Raw genomic sequence first — 22,660 nt, 5'->3', positions numbered from 1 at the left:
CAAAGACTCCGAACTTTGTCCTTGGGAAGCTGCCAGGCTGCAGAGATGTACTTAATTCCACGGTGTGGAGTAAAACTACAAAAAGTGTTGTTAATCTGGCTCTCTTTTGTTTCCGGAGCACACTAAGCCACTGTTCCATCTCCCATTCAATTGCTTCGGTTCATTTTCACAATGTTCAAAACGTTGCTGCGCAGTTACCCAAGCCTGTGGTGATGCGCCAGAAGCAGTACAGAAAAAAACTAATATAAAAAAGGAGCCCTGTCAATCCCACATATAAAAGTGACAAGGATCCAAAGATTTTTTTCTCCTTCTAATTAAATGATGGAATGAGGATCTGAAGCAGTAAATAATATATTACAAGGAATACTCAATCCCATCTCCATGGCAACTTGTCCACCAGTTCCATAATTGCCGCGATTCCCGTTTCTGGCCTTGTTGACACTGCACCTTATCAGGCATTCTGGTCAGCGACTGAGAAAGTAGCTTTTATATTCCTCTCATGCACCCATGTAGCCAGCATTAAACTCAAGTGAACAGACTCATACCACTGCACAATGCATAGCATTCAGGAGCCTCCTTTTTTCTTACTGCAGACTGTAATTAACTTTTAATCCCCATTGTATGAAATAGAGCATATTTCTATCAAGATCAGACATAAAAAGTAGACGTGCTTATGGTAACATTCCAAAACATCAAAACGACTGTGTTTACTGCGTCAAATTAACTTGCAAACTTTCCTAAATCAGAAATGCCTAAATTATCGCTTGTAAACAGTAGGACCATATGCATTTTTTCACAAGCTTAATGTGTACTTGCAATAGCGACTCGCTGATTAATTAAATTCACCATGATGCTCCACCAGCCAGGATAAACAAGCTTCTTCAGATTGTGTTTATTTACAAATACCTGCAACGTTATTTACACTCACTTTTAACCTTTTCTGTGACTTTGAGTGGATCTCTGTGAAGCCGTTTAGGAAATAAATAAAAAAACCTGCCAATTCAAAGAGGGCATATTAGCCTCCCTAGTGCCATAATATTTTAATGTCTTCTACAAGGCAAACCAATTGGAAACTGACCATCTGCCGTAATATGAGTACCATTGACGTAGGGGTAATGAACAAAATGTCTTACTCATTAACAGCATCAGCATTAATGCTGAAGAATTCAGTCACATGTTAGAGAGCCATATTAGGGGCAAGCATTCTGTATCCTGTGACAATATTCTTAATATGCAAATTACTTATTACATTCCTTTGTACTCAATTAGTATCAAGGAAAAAAACAATCACAAAGGTTGTTTTTAATAAACAATTCATTTGCTATCAGCAAATGTGTGTGTCTGCGTTCAGAGGCCTCAATTTAGGTTTTAAATCTTTAATTTTCTGATAAATTGGCCTTTAAAATAATTTGTTTGAAGTGCATAGGATTTTTGTCAAGACACTGTAAACAATGTTTGTTTCTGTAAACCAGGGTAAAGAGATATTTAATAACTTTCCACGATGGACCCATCTGATCAAAAGTTTGAAATCAATGCAAGGGCTCATTTACCACTCAAACCGTGAAGCTTCAACACAAAAGTGGCATTAAGTTATTCTGATCCGAAACCAGATAATTTTTCAGCAACCGAGAGCACAAAGAGGGCACAGACGCTCATGACGCTTGTCGCCCAGTGTTAAAACAGCTTTGATTCGCCTTTGTTCTGACAACAGCAAACAGCTGCTTGTAAATGAGCTATCGGCCCTAGGTTGGCTACCATTATTCTGCACTTTCAGTTGACAAGGTCGCTTGCTGAGGGGATTTGGTGTGTGGAGCGGGGTGGGGGTGGGGAGAGGAGAGCATGGCCCATGGAATAAGATTGGAATTGCAGGAAACACAGCTTGAGTCCTTCAGGTTTTTTCTTTTTTCTCTCTTTCTCCTGCAGCGTTGGCAGAGGAAGTATAAGGAGGGGAAAGGAACCTTTAAGTCAAGCTTCTTCCCACAGTGCTGATGCTATAATCCGGTGATATCCTTTACAAGAGCATGTTGTCTTAAGAAGTCAGGTTTTCAGAGGGAAAGAAAAAAGCAAAAAAAAATGAAAATATATTTCAATGTAAAACATGCTTGCAGGGCTGAAATACCAATAAATATTGTTTTTTTTTTTCTCTCTCTCACTAGAATGCCATCCATTTTGGCACCTAAATAACAACCTAAAAAGCAATCAAAAGTAACAGTCACCAAGAGATTTGAATTTCTACTCAACCTAGACTGATGTGAAAATGTTATTCCTTCCAATTCACAGCTATTCAGAGATTTTCACAAAGCACAATACTTATGAATAAGAACAATCATCTAATTTGGCTGCAAGTTTCCCAGCCAGTGTTGAGGGGGAAAATAAAATCGCAAGTGTGAGCTTCTAATGAATAAACATTCTTTAATGCTTGTGCTACTTTTGTTTTTGTTTTTTGCTCATTTATTATATGCTAAATAAGTGAATGATAAAAATAAAGCAACATCTTAGAACTGCACTGAAAAAGACTAAGCAGAGCTTTTTTCTGCAATACAAGGTATTGGTCTTTTAGACCTTATTTTTTTCTTGGGGAAAAAACAGGGAGGAACAAACACAAAACAAACAGAAGCACTTTTTCATCGTCAGCTGTTTTGGTGGATCACAGGCAGATATAAAGTTTGTGTTTGTTCTGTTAAAACTGTTCCAATATCACTCTTGCATAATGATAGCATTTATCTGATACATTTTGCATGATTTCATGATCATGCTTTCTTGAGAAACATACCTATTTCATTTGCAATTGAGAAGAACCCAGTGGCTTCAAGGAGAAAACAGAATACGATTTGGTCAAATTGTCCCATGCAAAAGTAACAATTTTTTTCCCTTTATCAAAATAACATGCCACGCTGAAATTATGTTTTAATTTTAAGACATACAACCGTGCTACTAAATACAAAACTTAGCAAACTGTTTGCAGAAATGCCGTGATCTTTTATCAAAGTTTGGACATGTATCTATTAGGCTTGGTATCGATGCCTCTCTCACGTATCAATAATTGGGAAAATGTCCCAATGATTATCGATGTATGTAACAGAAAAAAATAAAATAAAATAAAATTAAAAAAAAAACATAAACTAAGCTAAACGAAGAAGAAGAAGAATAAGAAGAAGAGCAGATGAAGAAGAAGAAGAAGAAGAAGAAAGGCCCACTGCCCATTGTAGCCTATTGCTGTACAAGTCCAGAAAGAAGATTTGTAGCCAAGGTCGTAGTCTAAATAGATTATAACATTGTATCTATAAAATTCGATCAAACTGGCAACTAAAGTAGGGCAGAGGAAGAAGGGTGTGCAGGTGGTGGCAGAGTGTTATATTGCCTCTCTGTGGTTGCCCATTGTATTGCATTACAAATGAAAATGAATACGAGAACAGAACACCAAAAAATTAAGGTCTACTGTAATTTTAATACTTTGATGCCTTAAACATTTCATGATGTAACATTATGCCAATCAATATTCGATATATCAATATTTTATGAAATCCCTAGTATCTATCTATTCCATAGGTTCATATCTATCCATTTTTATTGATGGAGCTCAAAACCAACAGCTATGGCTCATGTGAACATATTGCCTGTGTGATGTATTAGAATCCCTGAATTTAATATGTATTGTATTTCAAGAAAGACATGTAATGAAAGCAGGACTTGGTACTGTTTCCTCCATGCTGTATTATTCTCAGACTGGGGCACTAGGTTCTCAACCTCATTTGTATTCACAACCATACAGTTCGCTCCAGTTCATTTACATCTTTTTCTTCCATAGCAACAGCGGGAGGGCTATCAGGAGCATCTTTGATATAGGTACATGCCTCAAAAAATATCTTGTCATTTAGCCCAGGATAGACATCATAAAAAAGCCCCCACTGTTTTGCTCTTGCTGTTCAGGTGAGTCCCTTTAAACAGAAATTTAGCTTGTCACAGCGAATATTTGGATTTCATCTGGATGCTGCAACCCTAGTGCACTTATAGACATGCAAACACACACACACATCCACAAACACACACGTTCGGGCACCCCAGTGAAAGCATATGCGCTGATTTGTTCAAAAGCATTTTAATGCACCGCTCGTTTTGCAGAATTATGCCCTTATGTGCTTAGAATAAGCATTTTAGAAATACTGAATATAAAATAACATTTTGTACTGGAATCTTTAAAATGAAGATATTTAATAAAACAAACAAAAAAGTGATAATCTTGAATAAATAAAATTACTGCTGTTTTGAAATGCTAATAATCCTTGCATTTGAATGCCATGTGGCAAACCTCTTGCAATAATAAGTCCCATTATTTGAATATAACTCAAGAAGAAGCCTAGCCAGCCAAGCTGTATAAAAGACTTCAGAAAACATAAGCTTTGTGATGTGCATACAGTGATAATTGTTCAGACCATTAAAATATGATGTTTGCACATGTTTGTATATGTTCAGTATTCTGTAAACCTAAATAAACACAATGGGGGCTCATCAAGGTCATACATCATTAATTCCTTTTTTTCATGAATTCTTGACTAAATATTTTTGCCGAATGCTAGACTGAACTTAAACAGGAACAATGCCAACTCCAGTCCAATATCTGATAACCTGGGGGAACATATTTTGGGACAGAGAGAAGTAAGGACATAAGGACATACAATAACCAAATGGCCTGGTTGTCTTCATGGAAATTCAGTCTTTTTCTTACCATGCTAAAAATAGCCCGTGCATGTGCTCTGTATTCAAGATTGGGCACATTTATTGGAGTGTATTAAAATAAAAAAACCCACACACAAAGGGAGACACCACCTAATGGAAAAATTGGATGCTTAAAGAAAAAATAGCCTTAACAGTCTCACTGGTCCCTACTTTGAGACTGCAGTTTGATTCAAAGAGGATTAATCTTTTTTTTTTTTTTTTTTTTTTTTTTTTTTAAGAAAGGAATGAAAGCAGTTTTTATCACTGGACATAAAATTATGCATTATTTTTCAAACATGGCTTTATAGTTGCATTTACAAAAAAAAAAAAAAAAACATCTCTTCTTTAATGCTTGCCCCTCTTTACCTCCTCAATTTGTATTATTTCTTATTATTTTCCCTCTCTTTCTCCCCAATTTGAAATGCACTATCATGTTCATGCTGCTGTTCTCATTGCAACCTCCGTTATTGATTCCGAATGGTGCTGACAAGCATGTGCTCTCCTCTGAAGCATGTCAGCCACTGCTTCTTAATACACCAGAGAGGTCGGGCTCACACAGACATGAGCTGAAGGAAGACACTTCATGTACAGCTTAACAGGTGGACTTGCAGGAGCCCGATCAACCAGCAGGGGTCTCTTATGCTTGACAGAAAGCTGTCACCCTGCCCAGCTGAAAATCTTGTTGGGCGACACTAGAGCCACTAGACACTAATGTTTGATCCTGCGGTGCTGCTAGCTACAGCTACAGTACTAGAACTGTTGCAATAGCAGACTGTGGGGTCCATCCATGCATTAGAACAGTGTCTTAACAGGATAAGCCACCCAGCAGGCTTATGGAAAGAATCTTTATGGTATTACTTAACTGTCATTCAGTAATGTCAAACCAAATGAAACAGATTTGCTTGGCACTGTATTAAAGAAGTAGCCATCCAACAAGGCCCTTCTGGAATAGTCATAGTAATTTGAGAAAATATAATAAGGCAAACAATGGCTCCTATATTCAAGCAGCGATTATCTGTAACTTTTATTAACATATAAATACAATTTATACTTTTTCTTAGTATGAAAACCTTTTTTTGACAACTGCTGAACATATTAACATATCATTTTGAGACTGAATTCAAGTTAAATGACCAGGCATAACTGATAACATCCTTTGACTATGTCAACATAACCATTGGAGTAATCATTAATTATCTGTGTAGAACCAAAAAAAAAAAAATTGTTTCCAATGAATGTACATCTGGAATCTACAAAACCCACTAAATCTTATGATGATTTGGGGGAGGGGTGGTATAATTTCCTTTTGCAGTGTTGAGGATGATGCTTAGCTGCAGGTAGATTAAATCTGGATCTGTCATTTCATTTTTATTTCAATATGTTTGTCTCCCGATCTCAGTAAATGTATTTATGCTGTTAAACAGCACCCCACTCCCCCCCTTCCCACTCCAGCGACTTTATTGCTAATTAGGATCCATGGAGTCCCGCTTTATGTTCCTGAGTCCCTCTCGCTCCTGAATTACATCGCCTGGTTCAGTGCTCAACAGGGCAGCAGGGCTAAGCTTCACCCATGCGCCATGCCCAACCCTCAATTTAAAACATCAATGAATCACACGGATCCACTTATGATGAGAGATGACATCTTTGGATAATGAAGAAAAAATTCAAAGATGTCCAACTGAAATGTTTTGCTATACACACATAAAAGACAGATTTATTAAGTATAAAAAGGGTGGAAAAACCTTTCATTAGTGCTGTAAAAAGAAATTGTTAATTGCTACTGACTAGAGACGTGATCTACTTTTTCTAATTACACTTCGTAAGGTTACGCAAGTGCACCATTTCTCAAATGTAGATTTTTTTTAAATCCAAAAGCCACAGAGGACTGCATATTGCTGGGTTACCATGGTTGGCAGATATTTGGAGGCAACCAATACCAAGACTGTGAAGCAATGGTGTCCTTGAGTTTATGACATGATGTCAGTCAGACAAACTGTTGGCAAAACATTCCTTATTTTTTTTTTTTTTTTGTGCATTCACAAACGGCCGAGAAATATTTTAGAATGATTCTTGAAAAAAAAAAAAAAAAAGGAGAAAAAACCAATAACCCCTTGGTTAAATGGCAGTTTTTCGATGGATGGGTATAACTGGGTGTTAAGTAACAATAACCTTAAGTCCAATTAAATGTTTTCTATATGCTATATGTAAATGACACACTTGGTATTTTTGTGCGGGTAAGGTAAGCTATGTTGAAAATGCCTAAGCATTGCCCCTTCTCTGGATGCATGGAAAGCAATGCATTTTTTTCTTTTCACAAAAATTAACCTACAAAAAATGGGTATTATTTCTGGAGCCAGATATTACAATAACCAAATACAGTTACTATCTGCAGTTCCCATTTTCACCTGGATCATGTCTCAGAATGTGGTGAATCAGTAGGCAGGCCTACCATTAGCTGGCTATGATCAAATGGCTTTCATGCTTTTAGACATGTGGAATCAAAGACTTTCTGTATTTGGATGTAAAGTCCAGAATTTGTGACTGCTATAGAGTCTAATGTTAGCATACAGTAGCTCAGTGTTATAACATTATAACACAGTGAATGATCTTCATGTTTAACTATACAGTGGTAAAACTTAATTTATGTTGTTATGCTCTTTTGTTTTGTCTGATAGTGTAAGGTTACTGCTCTAACCGGCTCTAACCTAGCTAGCGATTAGGAATGGATTGCATATGATGTATCACATGGATATGAATGTTAATGAGTGCAGGATACACGCCTGTCCTGTCCTTGTCTGTTGAACAGGTCACAATGTGTTTATTACAATTAAATGGTTATAATTGAGTTAAAATAAATATTAAGAAGACAATCACTTATGGGGAATATAACCACAATTTGAATTCAGTTGCCTGGACCTTTAAAGGTAAATTATATTATTACCTAAATTCAAAAGTATATTCCCATTCAACGTCATTTAATCCTGTGAACAAGATTAAATTGCTTAAAAAGAGTCGGGTTTTTGTCACTGGTTAGGGAAAATAAATGTAACAATAATAATAATAATAATAATAATAATAATAATAATAATAATAATAATAATAATAACAAGCTCATCAAAACCTGGCCTGTGTCTTTTACTCGAGTTACTATGTTGACCTTGCCATTCCTCATCCCCTGTGTCTGTGGGATTTGGCGCTGTAGTCAATGAGAGACACAAGCCAACTGATAAAAAAAAAAAAAAAAAAAGATCTGAAGACCTTGGAAAGAGAATACTTCCTTTTCTGTCTTTAGAAGCCATTGCACCTCTAATTCAATAAAGAAAATATCACATGGGTCAGTGCTGGTAGTACTGGCAAACAAAGGTTGTCTTTATGCCCTGTCTAGACTTTTTTTCCCAGGCATTTCTATTTCGGTTGCATCGGGGGGGAAATGCGCTCCTTACCTTGTGTACACTTTTGACGCACACACATTACTCTAACGCTGTCCTGCAAATGACCCCCTTAAGCATCTCCCCAGACCAATTGCCCAATTATGCTTCATAACACCAGCGCATCAGCTGAATAAGTTATTCGTGTGGTTGTACACAACATAAAGCTGTTGATTATAATTGGGGTTTGCATACCGCCACAAAATTAGTTTAACTTTTCTATTAAGGCAAAACAATTATTTCTTACGTGCGGATATGCACATGTTCGCATTCAGATTTATATATTGCACAATATGCATGTGTGTGCATGCATGTGCGCACGTGTGTTTAGACCAAGACAATAACCACAAAAATGTATTGAACAGCATTGGGCCTCATATGTCAGACCCTGAAGCTTTTCCTGACTACTGAACTATCTATTTGGATAACTATATATAAAAATGAAACAAAGGGGATCTTTTTATTCCAACTGGGAAATTATTGGGTGTGAAAATCCTGTATTATAATTAGAAGTATCAACTATTGAAGATAATTAATTAAACTCTAATTTGATTACACCAATTACAATTGTTCTGATTAAACACATTGAGCAGCTTTTTACAAATGTAGATCAGACAAGTCATTTTCCATTGCATTGCATCTACCACCATTGTGCAGAGGTCCAGGACAACAAAATGGAAGGCTGAGCTTTGAAATGGAATGAGTTTGACAGGAGCAGCTGAGACAGTCAACTAGTATTCAGGCTGCAACAAAAGAGCACAAGTTAACTGAAGGTTTATGTAGACACTAATAAAGCAGACAATGGTTCACAAACGCTACTAATATGTGATTATATTTTTTCAAGATAAAAACAAACTCTGGGTTCATTTTTTAATATCTTTTTTTCCCTCTGTATGCTGTGCATAAAACCATACTGTCAACTAGCACCAAGCTTCACTTATGACAATAAGCAAAACTAGAATTTTAAGGTTTTTAATTTGAGATTATTAAGGTTTATTCTTATATCATAAGGTAAAACCTGAGCATGACATACAACCCTTTCAAAATTATTCTTGAGCTTCTGGTAATGAAGACAACGAGTAATATGAAAAAAACTTGTCCCTGTGTGGCAGCTGTGAGAAGTCAATAATGAAAAGGTTAGGGAACTTATATCACAGAGGCATGTTTTTAAAGGGTCTCAGGCTTTGATATTGATTGGCATTGTCTCTCCTCTGGGAATATTAAGCATATACTACTTAATGATTGTTTGCTTGGAAATGATTTACTCTGGGCTACGGAAAAGTGCATGGGCCCCTGCCTCTATTCAAACCCCTGACAGACTGAAGCACACAGAGGTCAGATGACTCACGGAAGGTCAGCCATTGAGTCAGGAGATGAGGTCATAATGATTGCTTGATGCAAGGGAGGGTTTGGCTACACTGTTCATATCCAGGGAGCGAACTGCTTTGTCTGAGTGAGTTCACTAAATAGAAAAATGAATTCATGAAAAATGTAAAAGTTGTGGTTCCTGAGTAAATTTCCCATGCTGAAATATACAAATCCATGTACAGTGACAGTTTTTTCATTGGCAGGAAATATTACCAGGAACCCCAGAAAACTGGAGTACGTATGAAATAAATCAGCAATGGCATGTATGCAGCAAATGTTCCTTCATCTGTCCATCATTTTTAAACAATATTTAATTAAGAAGAAATCATACTTTTGGCCATTTTACTGAACCATCTTCAGAAAACATTTCTCATTCAAGCCATCTATGAAATTAAAAGAGCCATATAGACTATTTGTTGTGAAACTTTCTTTTCATCTTCTCAATTGTAAATTGAGCCTTTGAACAATATCAAATGACAACCTCACAATAAATCTTTAATTATAAATCAAATTCCATATCAACATGCAATACACACCAATGTCACAGGAACAGTGATCAATGTTACCACCTCTTCTAATATGCCAAAACATGTTTTTACATTTTGTTGCAAATGGGAAACGCACCACCACCACTCGTTAACATGCTACAATGTACCAAAGGCATGGCATAACCAAATCACTGAGGAACGGTAAGATACACTGAACAATTTAAGTCCTAAAATCAGTTTTTAGAAGAGACCTGCAAACCAGCATGTAATCGTATGAGTGGAGTGAGGCAGGTTAGTCTGAGGCCAAATTATGTTAAGCTAAAATTATAGCTGGCCGTAGGTCTGTGTTAAGGTATCAGCCAGGAACAGCATCTACATACTTATTTCCGAACATTATGCTTTCTATATTACATGCACCCACTGCGTCCATTAAAATACTATGACACCACTACGCAGAATCTCTGTGAGTGTACAAGGGTAGAAAGGTAAGGTATTCATTATTTTGAATGCCAATAAATAGTTAGGTGTACACATATAAAGGCAGTATGCAGGTTGCTGTGTTTTTTCTAATATATTTAGCTGGAACTCCACGTGTCAAGAAAAAAACAGCTCTCAAACCATGAACATTCCTCACTCTCTAACTTAGTAGCTACTGGGGTAACATTGAGGCACTAGGAGGCAAAAAAAGGCAAAGAGCAGCCATGCTTATATGAACAATACCCATTGTTTTTTTTGCTTCAGACCCAACAACAGTTGCATCTTAATTTATATCACTGTGTGGGTGAAGAAAATTTTCCATTAATTGTTCCAGAATTATTATTTTTTTTTTCCAGATTTGTAATAAAACAATTGACATGTGGCTAAAGGCCAGACTTTCAGCTTTTACGGGTTAAAAAAAGAGTATTTTATATTAATTTTGGTATTACCATGTAGAAATGACATCACATTTTATACACAGCACCCCCCCCCCCCCTCCTCTCCGGGTACAATCATGTTGTGATCATGTTTATTTGTAATCCAAAAGTTAAAAAGTCAAATCTTTGTAAGGGATAAAATGAGTCTGTTAATATACACTGAGCACACTAATGCCATTGTCTGTCCATTAGTAGGTCTGAAGGTAATTCAATTACTGCTTAAATAGCATGCATGTCTAGTGTTACAATCCACTTGCCTGTGGAGAATTCTGCACACGCTAACCTGGTTTTCCGTTGTCCAATAACACTGTCTTTAAAAGTGTGGACCATTTATTTCTAAACAGCAATTGTAAGGGCCTAATGAAGCGACACCTGGCAAGGGCGGAAAGGAAACTGTCACACAGGAGCACTGCTGGTGAAAACAAACAGTTCCTGTTCTGGCTGTGAACATTCAGCATGCAATTCCGTCAATCAAGCTAAAATGTCCTAATACTTTCAAAATAAAAAAAAATAAAAAATAAAAAAAATGAAATGACTAACAATAAATGATTTTGACATTTTCAAGGGTAATATACTGCTGCTTTCATTTTCACTCACCTATAGAATATGAACATCTGTAAGCCTGGATGAGTCACGTGAAATTAATGTTAAAGCCTGTGTGACCCTAATCCTGCAGTGCCTAATCACCTTCAAATTCCATAATATCAGGGGAGAAAACAGGAAGCCAGTCCGTTAGCATTTAAATCCCCCCAGCCTGTTAATGTGACCAGCTGTATATAAGCATGATAAGTTTGTATGGAAAGCTCGAGCTTTCTGAGAGTCAGCCACTCAAAACAGGACTTTCCTTGTGCAAAAAAAACAAATATGAATCTGATTTTTGCAGATTCAGAATGAACAATGCCCCATTGCTGTCTATGCTCAGTATTGTCTTGCTGCAGCCAGCACCTCACAATTGTGCATAAAGGTTCTTTAAATCTTCAAGATACATTCTATGTACAGAAACATGTAGTTTCCACTTTTAGACTGTTTGCTACGTTTACCGGTACTATGATTACTTGCTATAGTTGCAGGTAACTTTTTGATACCTCTCTGAAAGGGTAGTGAAATTTAATTTCAGAGCCCATGATCACAATTTCACAGGACGGTACAGCATGGTAGTGGAAAAGGGGCTAATGTCTCAATTCTGGCTCCACTGTCGCAGTCATTCACCAGCTGCCTTATGCGATGATAACCTTGATAATTCTACAGTGTGTTTCTAAAACAGTACAAGAGGTATCAAAATAAGCCCAAATATCCCTGGCCTCTGGACATTCACACATATAAGCACGTGAATGTGGGAGTTAGGGTAAGGGAAAGGGGGGGGGGGGAGGATTTCAGGAAATAACAGAATCAACAATGAAATGCGGAGCCTAAAAACTGATAAAGTCTTAGGGAGATTGAGATTTGCTTTTTTCACATTGCACCCGCATTCCAGCAAACATGTCTGTCATGACTAGATTGCAGTCAATCTGCATTGTTTATGGAAAAAAATAAAAACATTGTTCCAGGAACAATTTCTTTTGGCTTACTGCACAAAAGGTTGATAAGTCATATCTTTGCCTTTTCTTGGTATGCAGACATTGCTGCAATCTGTCTCCCCATGTTATGCCGATGATTCACGATAGGGTTGTTAGAAGCCCTCATAATTCAGTCAAAGCAAGAAGAAATAAGACAAAGCATAAAAAGACAACATACAAGAAGGACAGGATGGGGGCAAATGGCTAATTTTGTGCAGGGTTCCTATAAATCAATGTTCTGTGCCTCCTCTGGGTATATTACATGCACGTCCATTCACACTGGTGTTTGATTAACATTTGCTAAACCTGCAATAGTTATTTAAGAATAAACTACACAAGTGTTGTAACAATCAATATATGTTCTCTACACGGAAATGAAAACTAATCAACTAACCCCCAGAGCAAAACTGTGTACATTCGACCTACGTGGAACATTACCGTGCTGTCTGTTTGACGTCTCCCAACTAACCAGAATGAAAGTTTTTAAGACATCTCATCCAGATTTCGCCTACATACGTCCATACACGACACTCTTTTTTGTGATTTAGGTCGAATTAGAAGACACTGTTTTGACATTTAACAATATTTTTGTGGTCTCGGTCAAGATTGGCATACATGCCATCTGATGTGGATGTTCACTAGACATTGACAAGAGAGCCAAGATCGACAAACCCATTTCGACTTAATCTGATCAACCGTGCAACACCACTAGACATCGCTTGCTCAGTGGGAAGATTTTAGTGTTTGCATAACAAACAGAAATTTAAGTTGTTTTCCTTTACCTTCGACAATGACTTAAACATTGGTATTGCACACTAGAAAACATACTTTAACTCAACTTCCAGAGAATTCCAGAAAATGAGAAACAGACCATTAAATACAATGTAACAACCTAAGTACTGTTGAATCTCAATAAATGGATATTATTCCAAGTACTTTCAATGAGGGCAGTTCAGTCATTCCCCTATTTTGACACTGTTAATGTAACATTCCCTCATTAATATGTTCTAGTAAGTTGTAAAATGCAGAAATACCAAATACTCATCAACATCCTTGTCTTAAGTGTTTTCGGCCATTTGTCTTTGAGTACTGAATGTCTGTTAAGGGAATATCAGGTGAACCTTGGGAACCCTTAATTAAATATAAAAATTTAGGAACTTCTGAACACAATAATAGTGTCTGCATCAGACTGTTAATGAGATAGGTATTCCAAATCATGAAGGGTTCATGGTGATAACCTTTGACTTTATAGCTAAGTCCACATGTAATTAAAAAAATACATATATTATTATATGGTAGACTGCATAGTATTGCTGTCAAAATTAGGCAAAGTAGGAGAAACAGCCCAGTAGGATATCTCTTCAGAAAAATTAAATAAATAAAAAATCAAAGCAAAAACAATAGATACTCAGTGTTTCCGGGGGGTTTGACCTAACCTTGTCACAATCATGATAATTGTGATTTATGACTTTAACAAATCCGTCACATTTCCATTCTGTTTGAAAGACCTTATAGTCTTAAATTAAATTAAATCTTATATTACTGATGTGCTACTAAAAACATACATTACCACCCAACGAGAGTGAGAGATGCACAATTTTTGACTGGAAGCCCCCAACTATGAGAACAAAAAGTAACAACATACTCTGCATCACACGCTCACAACCCCCCCCCCCCAGCCCCTCCGCCCACCCTTATCTCTGTGTTAGACTTTATTCTGGGAGTGTCAATAGAGATGGAAATACTTCAAGAGGAACTGGGGGGGGGGGGGGATTGTTATTCATGCACCCCAGTCATTCAAATTCTTGCATGACAAACACAAACCTGGAGCCAGCTGTGATGAGCTCTAATCCACCCAAATCCCTCCTTCCTTACTGAAAATCCTAATGGGGATTAAAAGTGCCCGGCAGGGTGGGGACCTGGGCTGCAGTCACACCTTACGGCTGCATGTTTTCAGTCCATTGTGCCCTTATCTCCCCATCTCGTAGGGCCAGCATTTGATGACAGGCCAGGGCAGTATGGCCAGTCTCCATCAGCACCCTCACCCCTCTTAGCTCCTCGGGAAGCCTGTTTCTTCAACCGGCCGTGAATACCAGGAGGGCAGCGAAACTTGTGGGGGGGGGGAGGCGAAAGCCAAAACCAATAGAAGCTATTTAACTGAAAGGTGCGGAAAGAGAGCACCTTTCCTTTCCTTTTCCACTAACCACTCCCTGTACGCAGAAGAGCGGGGCTATTTTAAAAGGTCCTTAAAAGGGAATGCGTATTATTGCTGTGAAAGCAATAAACTCAAACTCGCTGTGGTTACGCTCTGTTCGAAAGATGTATTACACTTATTCAGTGCAGTGAAAAAAAATGCTATGCGCAAATTCCCTTATGAATGCAAAGCATTGAATTGAACGTAGTAATCTGATGAGATGATCAGGCTTTGTCACAACATTCTCACAACATGCAAATTACAGGGCATCCGGCTGGGTTTCCCTTGTGAAATGACAAGTGCTCCAAACTCGCTAAGCTTCACAGGAGAACAATGTGGTATTTTCAAGGTACAAGGATGAAACGGGATTTTTTTTTTGGAGGCAGACTTGTCCACACAGGTTTCTCCATTCAAAGACAACAAGAATATGGTTAGAAACTGCCTTTTCCCTTTTCTGTCACCTCATGAAAAGTTTTTTTTTAAAAAATATTTTAAAAAATTGAAAAACAATTTTTATGGCTCTTTGCATAGAATATTATATTGATTATACTAATTTATTTGGTTTACCTAAGGAATCAGTACTTTTTAAAACTTTTTTTTTTTAAAAAAAGGGTGGGTGGAAGGTCAGTGAAAAATTGCATATAGCAACATTTTCATAAAATGTTTCCGAAAATTTTTGCAATGCCACTTTTGGACACAAACAGTAAATCAGGAAGGTCATTTCTAACACAAAGACCCTAAGTTTCCTACTCATTCTCTCTGCTTTAATATACAGGAAGACATTTTATAATGGAATTTAATGCCTAGTTTCCAATGTTGCTAAACATGGAATAAGAACAGAAATCAGCATTTTCTAATAAAAAAAGAAATATTGAAAATGACCCTGAAAAGAATTGCATCTTACTAAGCAACCACAGTCTGAATTGTAAAATCGAGACTAATTACACATATGTAGAAAAAAAATGACTCTGACCACAAGATAGTAGAGGATAGATGAGATGTGAAGTTTCCCTGGAAGTAGGAGGGAAAAGGCCTGAAGCCATCAATCTCAAGCCAAGCTTCACGAAAATCGAAAAGTTCTCGCCATTTATAGCTTGCCAGTAACCCATTTAATTCAATTACAAAAATTCATTAAAAAGATATTACAGACAGGATGCAGTTTAATGAGCCATATTTATGTGGGGCTTTTGCTTAAACTGAATGGTTGCTGGGTTGATCCCTGTAGTTAAAACCGAATGGTAAAGCAAATATATGGTCCAATAAATACATGATCTTATATCTGGATTTTTTAAACATAATTGCAGATGAACTGATATGAAACATAATGCCAATATGTATTAACTGTTAAAAACAGACAATGCTCAGGGTAACATTTATAAAGCCATTTTTCCCAATGCCTGAAATCAATTTGACTATGTAGGCTAATATAAAATAATAGTAAAAAATGAACAGAGCAATATGTTCAGCATTCTACAAAACATCAAATGGGATGAATCATTTGGTTTCTGCCAAAATGACAAGAAAGCATGCACTTCAGAAATAAAATATTTTGCATTTGCAAAGCAAAGAATTCTGGATATTACAATAAGATGCATTTTTTATGAGCAGCACATCACATGGATTGGAAAACTGCCAACAACTACCCATGGAGCATTGTTTTTATTCACATCTTTAATTAAGGGTTTTCCAAGACTGAACCATTCCATTAAGTAAAACCAAAACAGTGCAAAATAAGTCAATAAAAAATGTTTCAAGCGATATTATGTTTGTACTTTCAAAGTAATTCACCAGAAAATGTGCTGCTGTTTCATTAAAAAATAAAATAAAATAAAATAAAAGGTTTGGCATACTACTAGGAGATTTAATTTAAAAGGTTTATGCAATGAGAAAATAAAAGCGCAAATTCAGAAATACTGTCATAATGCTTAAATACATATACTCATAAACAAGGATTTTTTGTGAAATATTTTAATTGTACCAGCTACTCTGTGCCATATTTAGACATAATCAAGGCAAAAAAACGTTTCAGCCCAATATGGTCTGGGTGCATTAATGTTCCTTTTTTATCCAATCCTATCTGTAGCCCACAATAAAAAACTACCTAAATATGTATCCACATCAAATGCCACCAGGGGCAAAGAAAGCGCAGAAGCGTAAAATCTCTAACGAATCACAATTTACCAACTAATGAAACCACTCAAGATTAACCCACTCCTCAGAGGCCAGTGTCTTCAAAGCTACACTCTCTTGCTAGAAATGTATGTGATCATTGGAGCTGTTTTGGCAAAGTTAAATCCCTGAGAGAGTCAAACCCTGAAGGGTTACCTTTGTTTATCTCTTCCTACATGTTTTTGGTGGGTGGATATATATGTGCATGTGTGTGTGTGTGTGTGTGTGTGTGTGTGTGTATATATATATATATATATATATATATATACATACATACATGAACCATGAGCCAAGATCATAACATCATAACGCATTTTATATGGGAAAATCCAGTAGAAAAAAAATGCAATATTCATATTCCTAATGCATTCCTCAGTCAACTCAATTTTCCAACAGTGATGCAGTACATTTTAAATAATGTCAACTTACCATCTGAACACTGTAAATGAGCCATAGTGAACATCAGCCAGCAGAAGGTTTGTAGTTTCCACACTGAGCTTGCCATTGTGCTTTGCTTGGTTGGCCTCACTTGCTTGGTGATGTTGGCTGTAGTTAAAAAACTCCAGACTTGCAGATCTCAATGATCTTCATCATTGATCTTCTTACCTGAAAGCAAAATGAAGGGAGCCAATCATGTGCAATGTGCTAAAAATACACGGTATACTTTCTTTAATCCGTTCCTCATTTTTTAATTCATGAGTTCTGCATCTATGTGCTTCTTCCCTTATGTTTTTGCCACTGTTGTCACTTATTTTCATCCAGTATTGAGTTAAAAACAAGATGTCCTGGCAAACAAACAGAAAAATGCCACAAATCCGAAAAAAAGCAAAAAGGTTAATAACGCAGAAGAGGGAAGACAGCTCAATGGCAGCAAATGCTGCCCGTTTCATGAAGCAGAGCAGTTTGGTTCACTCCTCCTACTTCCAAAAGGCTGACCTCCAACGCTGCATAACTGAGCTGCCACTGTTTACAAAAGCATCTTAAAATAAACACGCAGCAGCTAAATAAGCTGTTTTGAGTGATCACACACCCGTGTCACCTGTACCACCCACAATCCCACACCTCCACCCACACGCTCCATTCATACCTGCCTCACTTGTTGTGCCGTTTCTATTTTTTTTTCCCCACTTCTAATTGCTGCAGGGTCGATAAGACGAAGCACAAATGACTGGTAGACTACTGCTGAAATCTGATACCTACCAGAAAGCTCAGGTATGTATGTTCTCAATCTTTACCGCCTTGCTTTGTCTCAATGTTTACACTGACTGGCTCCCCCCCCCCCCCCCCCGCCCCAAAACCCCTCCCCCCGCCACCTCTTTCCTCCCGTGAACCATTATCACGTCCACACAGGAAAACACAGTCACTCTGGCAACCAGTCACACAGGACACCATTAAAGACATTTTGTGTTTTTCTATGTCTTGTCCTTAACTCAGGGGGAGAAAAACAACTCGGACTGATTTGTCTGTGTTAAAGGTTTCTGTCAGAGATGCAAATGTAAAAATGTTCTGCTGTAAATATGGTGTTCAGGCTTTAAATGAAATGCAGAAAAAAGATTATAGGTTTCTAATGAAGCTAAATAATATCCCCAACCAAAAGTTTCAGCCTTTTTTCTTTTTTTTTGTACATTGTTAACATGTGTACATCCATTTCTAATTCTTCCCCAACAGCACAAAACAAAGAAAACTATTTCAAAGTAATTATTCATCAGAAAACTGGAATCTTCCACATTAGCAGAAAAAGCCACAGTTGAGCTTTTCATGATTAACTAACTCGAAATTGCATTATGCCTTCTTATTCCAGGAAGCATTTAAAACAGGTCAAAAGGAATACAGTCTAAACAAGCCTGGGAGTTGACCCAGAGAAAAAATAAAAATAAAAAAAACATAAAAACTTTCAGTTGCTGAAATTGCATGCTTCATGAATTCTCTGATGTATTACTGTTAAGGGACAAGTGAATAGTGAATCCATTCTCCAAATAAGGCATTCCCAAAGATGAATCAGAATTTAGGACTGGATTTATACAGTGTGTCACTATAGCTTCCAAAGTGAACAGGGCTGTGATCTATAGTTCAGCATCGTGTTGTTGCCTTTAATATACTATTGCAATGGCAAGCAACCAGCATTGCGAAAAATGTAAAAAAAAAAAAATATATATTCCAAACATCACCATGCTGTATCCAAATAAACCAAAATGAAACCAATGGCAACCATAAGTAAAAAGGAAAGTTCTGTAAGCTCACAATCGCAATCACTATGAGGGCAGCATGTATGTGTATGTACATGTAATATGTGTTCATCAATGTATTTGCTCACATATGAACCAGTTATATATTATATGGAAGCATATTGTAAGAGAAAAATCAAGAACACAATAAATTTACAAAATTGATAAATCTAATAAATGAAAGTAAAATTGTAAAATAAAAATGTACATATGTGAAAGGAAAATAAACCATATAAAGAATCCATGGCTTTGGATTTTAGTTTAACCCTTTAAAAAGCATACATTTCATTTCAATCAACATTGAAGTAATAATTTAGGACCCATTCACACCCCCAAATCTCCACTTCACATACTCTGAAGAAAAAAAGGCAAAATGTCAACAGCAGTAAAAGCCACTGAGACAGCTGGCTCCCCCATGTTGAAAATAAATAAATAAATCCCCACTACATAGAGATGGGTGTTCTGTAAATCAGTGATAACAGTTATAAACTTTAATATCTTTGAATCATGCTGAGAGGGTTTAGCATGCTGATCATTCCAGACACCAAAGGCAAAGACTAAGACTGTCTGCCTGACTGCCGTCTTCCTCATTAAACATGTTGGGTCTCCCTTCTCAGTTGGAGACTTTTTTTCTCCTAAGCCTATACATGAACAACTGATGATCATCTGTAAACTGTTTTCTTTAATGGATTTTGACAGGATTGGATCAGACTTAAAATGACGGTTAAGCTGATTAGGAGAATTCAAAAAGATGACAAGGGCATTGTAATTGTAATTTTTATAATTAATTATATTTTATTGTAATTAATTACAATATGTACATATTACATAACCTTTGTCTTGTTGCAGGCACCCCGTGTGATTTTATATATTTCAGGAGAAACACGGTTGGTACTTATGGTCTGTAAATGTTATGCACAGATTGCAAAATGTCAACAGGCACTCCATTGTTTCACTAAATATGAAGCCACTGCAGACAGATGTTCAGACAAGTGCTCTGATAGATAGAAAGCCACGGGGGCTTGGACCCAAAGGGTTAAAACATATGTGCACATGATACATCTGCTGCTTTCTGCACCAGAGAAAAGAAACAGGTTTATCACCAAATCAGCGGAAAAGCAACAAAAATTGCAGTGCGGAATTGTTCTTACGATCAAAAGCACAAAAGACAAGAATTTTAAGGGAAGGGGGCTATTAAAATATCCCCTGAAAAGAGTTCACAATTAGGATGCAGCAGAATGAAATCAGAGGCAGATGTGAAAGCATGCTGGATTCTTTCGACAAAGCTTGTGGTTGTTCCTCTCAAGCCGGTGAGGGGGCCACCAGAGAATAGAAGAAGAGCCGGCCATTCTATTAAGGAAAGGGTGAATGAATAGGAAAGAGACAAGAGAAAGGAACTAAAAGGGGGGAAGGGTACAGAGGTAACTATAAAAGATTGACAGCCTGCAAGTCTTGCTTGACCTCTGAATTAGCCCCCAAGCTTTCAACGGACTTAAAGAAAGAGCCGGGATGTTAATTTTCAAAGCAAGGGAAGAAAGGGGGGTGGGGGGGGGGGGGGGGAGGGGGTGTTACGATTTTTCTAAAAAAAAAAATAAAAAAAACTATCCCAAAATGTCACAGATTAAATCTAAGCAAATCTGAAATGACATACAAAGGGAATTCAAAATAACAAGTTTCAGATATTTGTGCTCTAGAGGAATGCTCTTGATATACCATCAATTTAACGATTGATGGTATATCCACATAACATAACACAGGGAGGCAGTTGCACAAACTCCACACCTCTCCATTTCTCGGTTCTCCTGTCACACCTTATATGATCCTCATGCTTTGGCACAGTGGGACAGCCACACAGACAACCCCCAACAAGGTTTTCAGATGATATGCATCCCTCAGAAATGTAGCATTGTTTTCTAGGCTTTTTCTGGGAATGCATAACTTGCAGAAGCAAAGGGAAACCATTTATTTGCGAGAGGAAGAAGCTGTTTCGCATATGCACATTTGCTTCAAAGGGAAATTTTATTGGTCTTTCATCCTTGGTGGTATAAGTGAACAACCACCACCACTCGTTTGGAAGAGGAAGCTGGGCAATTTGCTTGATGCAAAAGGTGGTTTGCATTTCAATTGTAGCCACAATAACCTCCTCATTGTCTGCGAAAAGGATTGAAGGTCCATGTTGTCATGATAAATCAAGCAGGAAAGGGAGCCCTGCGATTGTGTTGTACAAGAAGAGGCAAACACACCTATTCAGATGTCACTCAATGTCTTTCCAGTATCAAGTGAAGTGGAAAAAAAAATTCTACTTCTGCCTGTTGCCCATTATATTACAATACTTGCAAGTTTTATAAATAAATAACATTTATGTTTATTTCACATTTGTGTCTGCATTCCATTGCCTCTTGATTGTGCGTGCTGCTAAATTATAATTTGTAAAGTGCTTTCAGCACACTGTAGGAAAAACACTATATAAAGGTATTATTATTATTATTATTATTATTATTATTATTATTGACTTGGATTTGACAAACACAGTTCAACAATCCTCACAAAATTGTGTTTGTAACCTATTACATGAATTTATTTGCAAGTCAATGTTAAGAACAAATGATGATTGAGAAAAGGAAATATCTTATTGTGAAGGTATTGCAGTGGCTCTTTAATACATTTAATTCTGGAGTTTACAAGGGCATGCAACATCAACTTAAATTTCTTAGTCTTTGTAGCAATCAATATTCCCTGCTGTGCACTATTGAGCCTGGTTTTGCACTACATACAGAGCATTAATGACATATAAGGAAGATTTGTCACAGATTCCGACTTCAATCAAATCCAGCTTCAGTCGTGGTTTGTTTCCACAAATCATTCAGTGGTGAAAATCACACCTTGGGGCTACCAGTGAATGCAAAGTCTACGCTCAATGCAACTTTGAACTGCGGACGTGCTTTCAGACGGAGCTGCCGATCAAATGTTGGCAGATGTTGACACGGAGAGAGAGAGAGAGATGCACAAGAGAGGGAAACTGGCTCCTGGCTTACAGGGAGCAGACCACTGAAAGAGACTGACCTTCTCCGGCCAGGTGAAGGGAAGCAACGCGAGAGCGCGGAGCTCGGCTCGAGCAAAGAGCAAGGAGCAAGGCTGACTAAACCGGCTGACCAAGTGAGTCAGACGCTGTCCTCGGCACGGCACACAACCACGGACACAGAAAGGTCAAATGTAGAAAAAAACATGGCCTGGCACCCAAATACACACAGATACTGTGTTACACAATGGGAGGGACAAACGTTGAAGTACATTCGACATTATCTAAATAATTGACGTGCCACAAACTGAGCATTAGAGGACAATTATATGTGATAATCTAGGGAATGGTTAGGTAACCGGGATTAAAAATCCAAGGTTGTAGGTTCGATTCCCAGGTGGGGTGAAATCGTTGTACCCTTAAGCAAGGTACCTAACATGAATTTTGTCAGTAAATATCCATTATATCCATATTTTGCAAATGAACTGTGAGTATAAAAGAACAAAGGAAATCTGCTTTAGATATGTGTGTCCGCTAAATGGCTAAAATGTAATGCAACTTCTAGCGTCATGCATACTGTATT

The 22,660-nt window shown here is 37.3% G+C and overlaps 1 protein-coding gene across 32 annotated transcripts in view; it reads right to left on the bottom strand.

Annotated features, from left to right (window-relative positions):
* The window catches only part of adgrl2a (adhesion G protein-coupled receptor L2a), a 114,769-nt gene that overhangs the window by 74,578 nt on the left and 17,531 nt on the right, over positions 1 to 22,660 (bottom strand). For all 32 annotated transcript variants that reach the window (XM_035414783.1, XM_035414784.1, XM_035414775.1 and 29 more), the window contains exon 2: positions 17,263 to 17,439. In XM_035414783.1, coding sequence (XP_035270674.1) covers positions 17,263 to 17,338 — 76 coding nt within the window. In that variant the 5' untranslated portion in view covers positions 17,339 to 17,439. The remainder of the gene's footprint in view (positions 1 to 17,262; positions 17,440 to 22,660) is intronic.

This window comes from Anguilla anguilla, chromosome 4, assembly GCF_013347855.1.
Source record: "Anguilla anguilla isolate fAngAng1 chromosome 4, fAngAng1.pri, whole genome shotgun sequence".
In the NCBI taxonomy this organism is placed as follows: Eukaryota; Metazoa; Chordata; class Actinopteri; order Anguilliformes; family Anguillidae; genus Anguilla; species Anguilla anguilla.
This window is presented reverse-complemented; position numbering and strand designations above follow the sequence as displayed.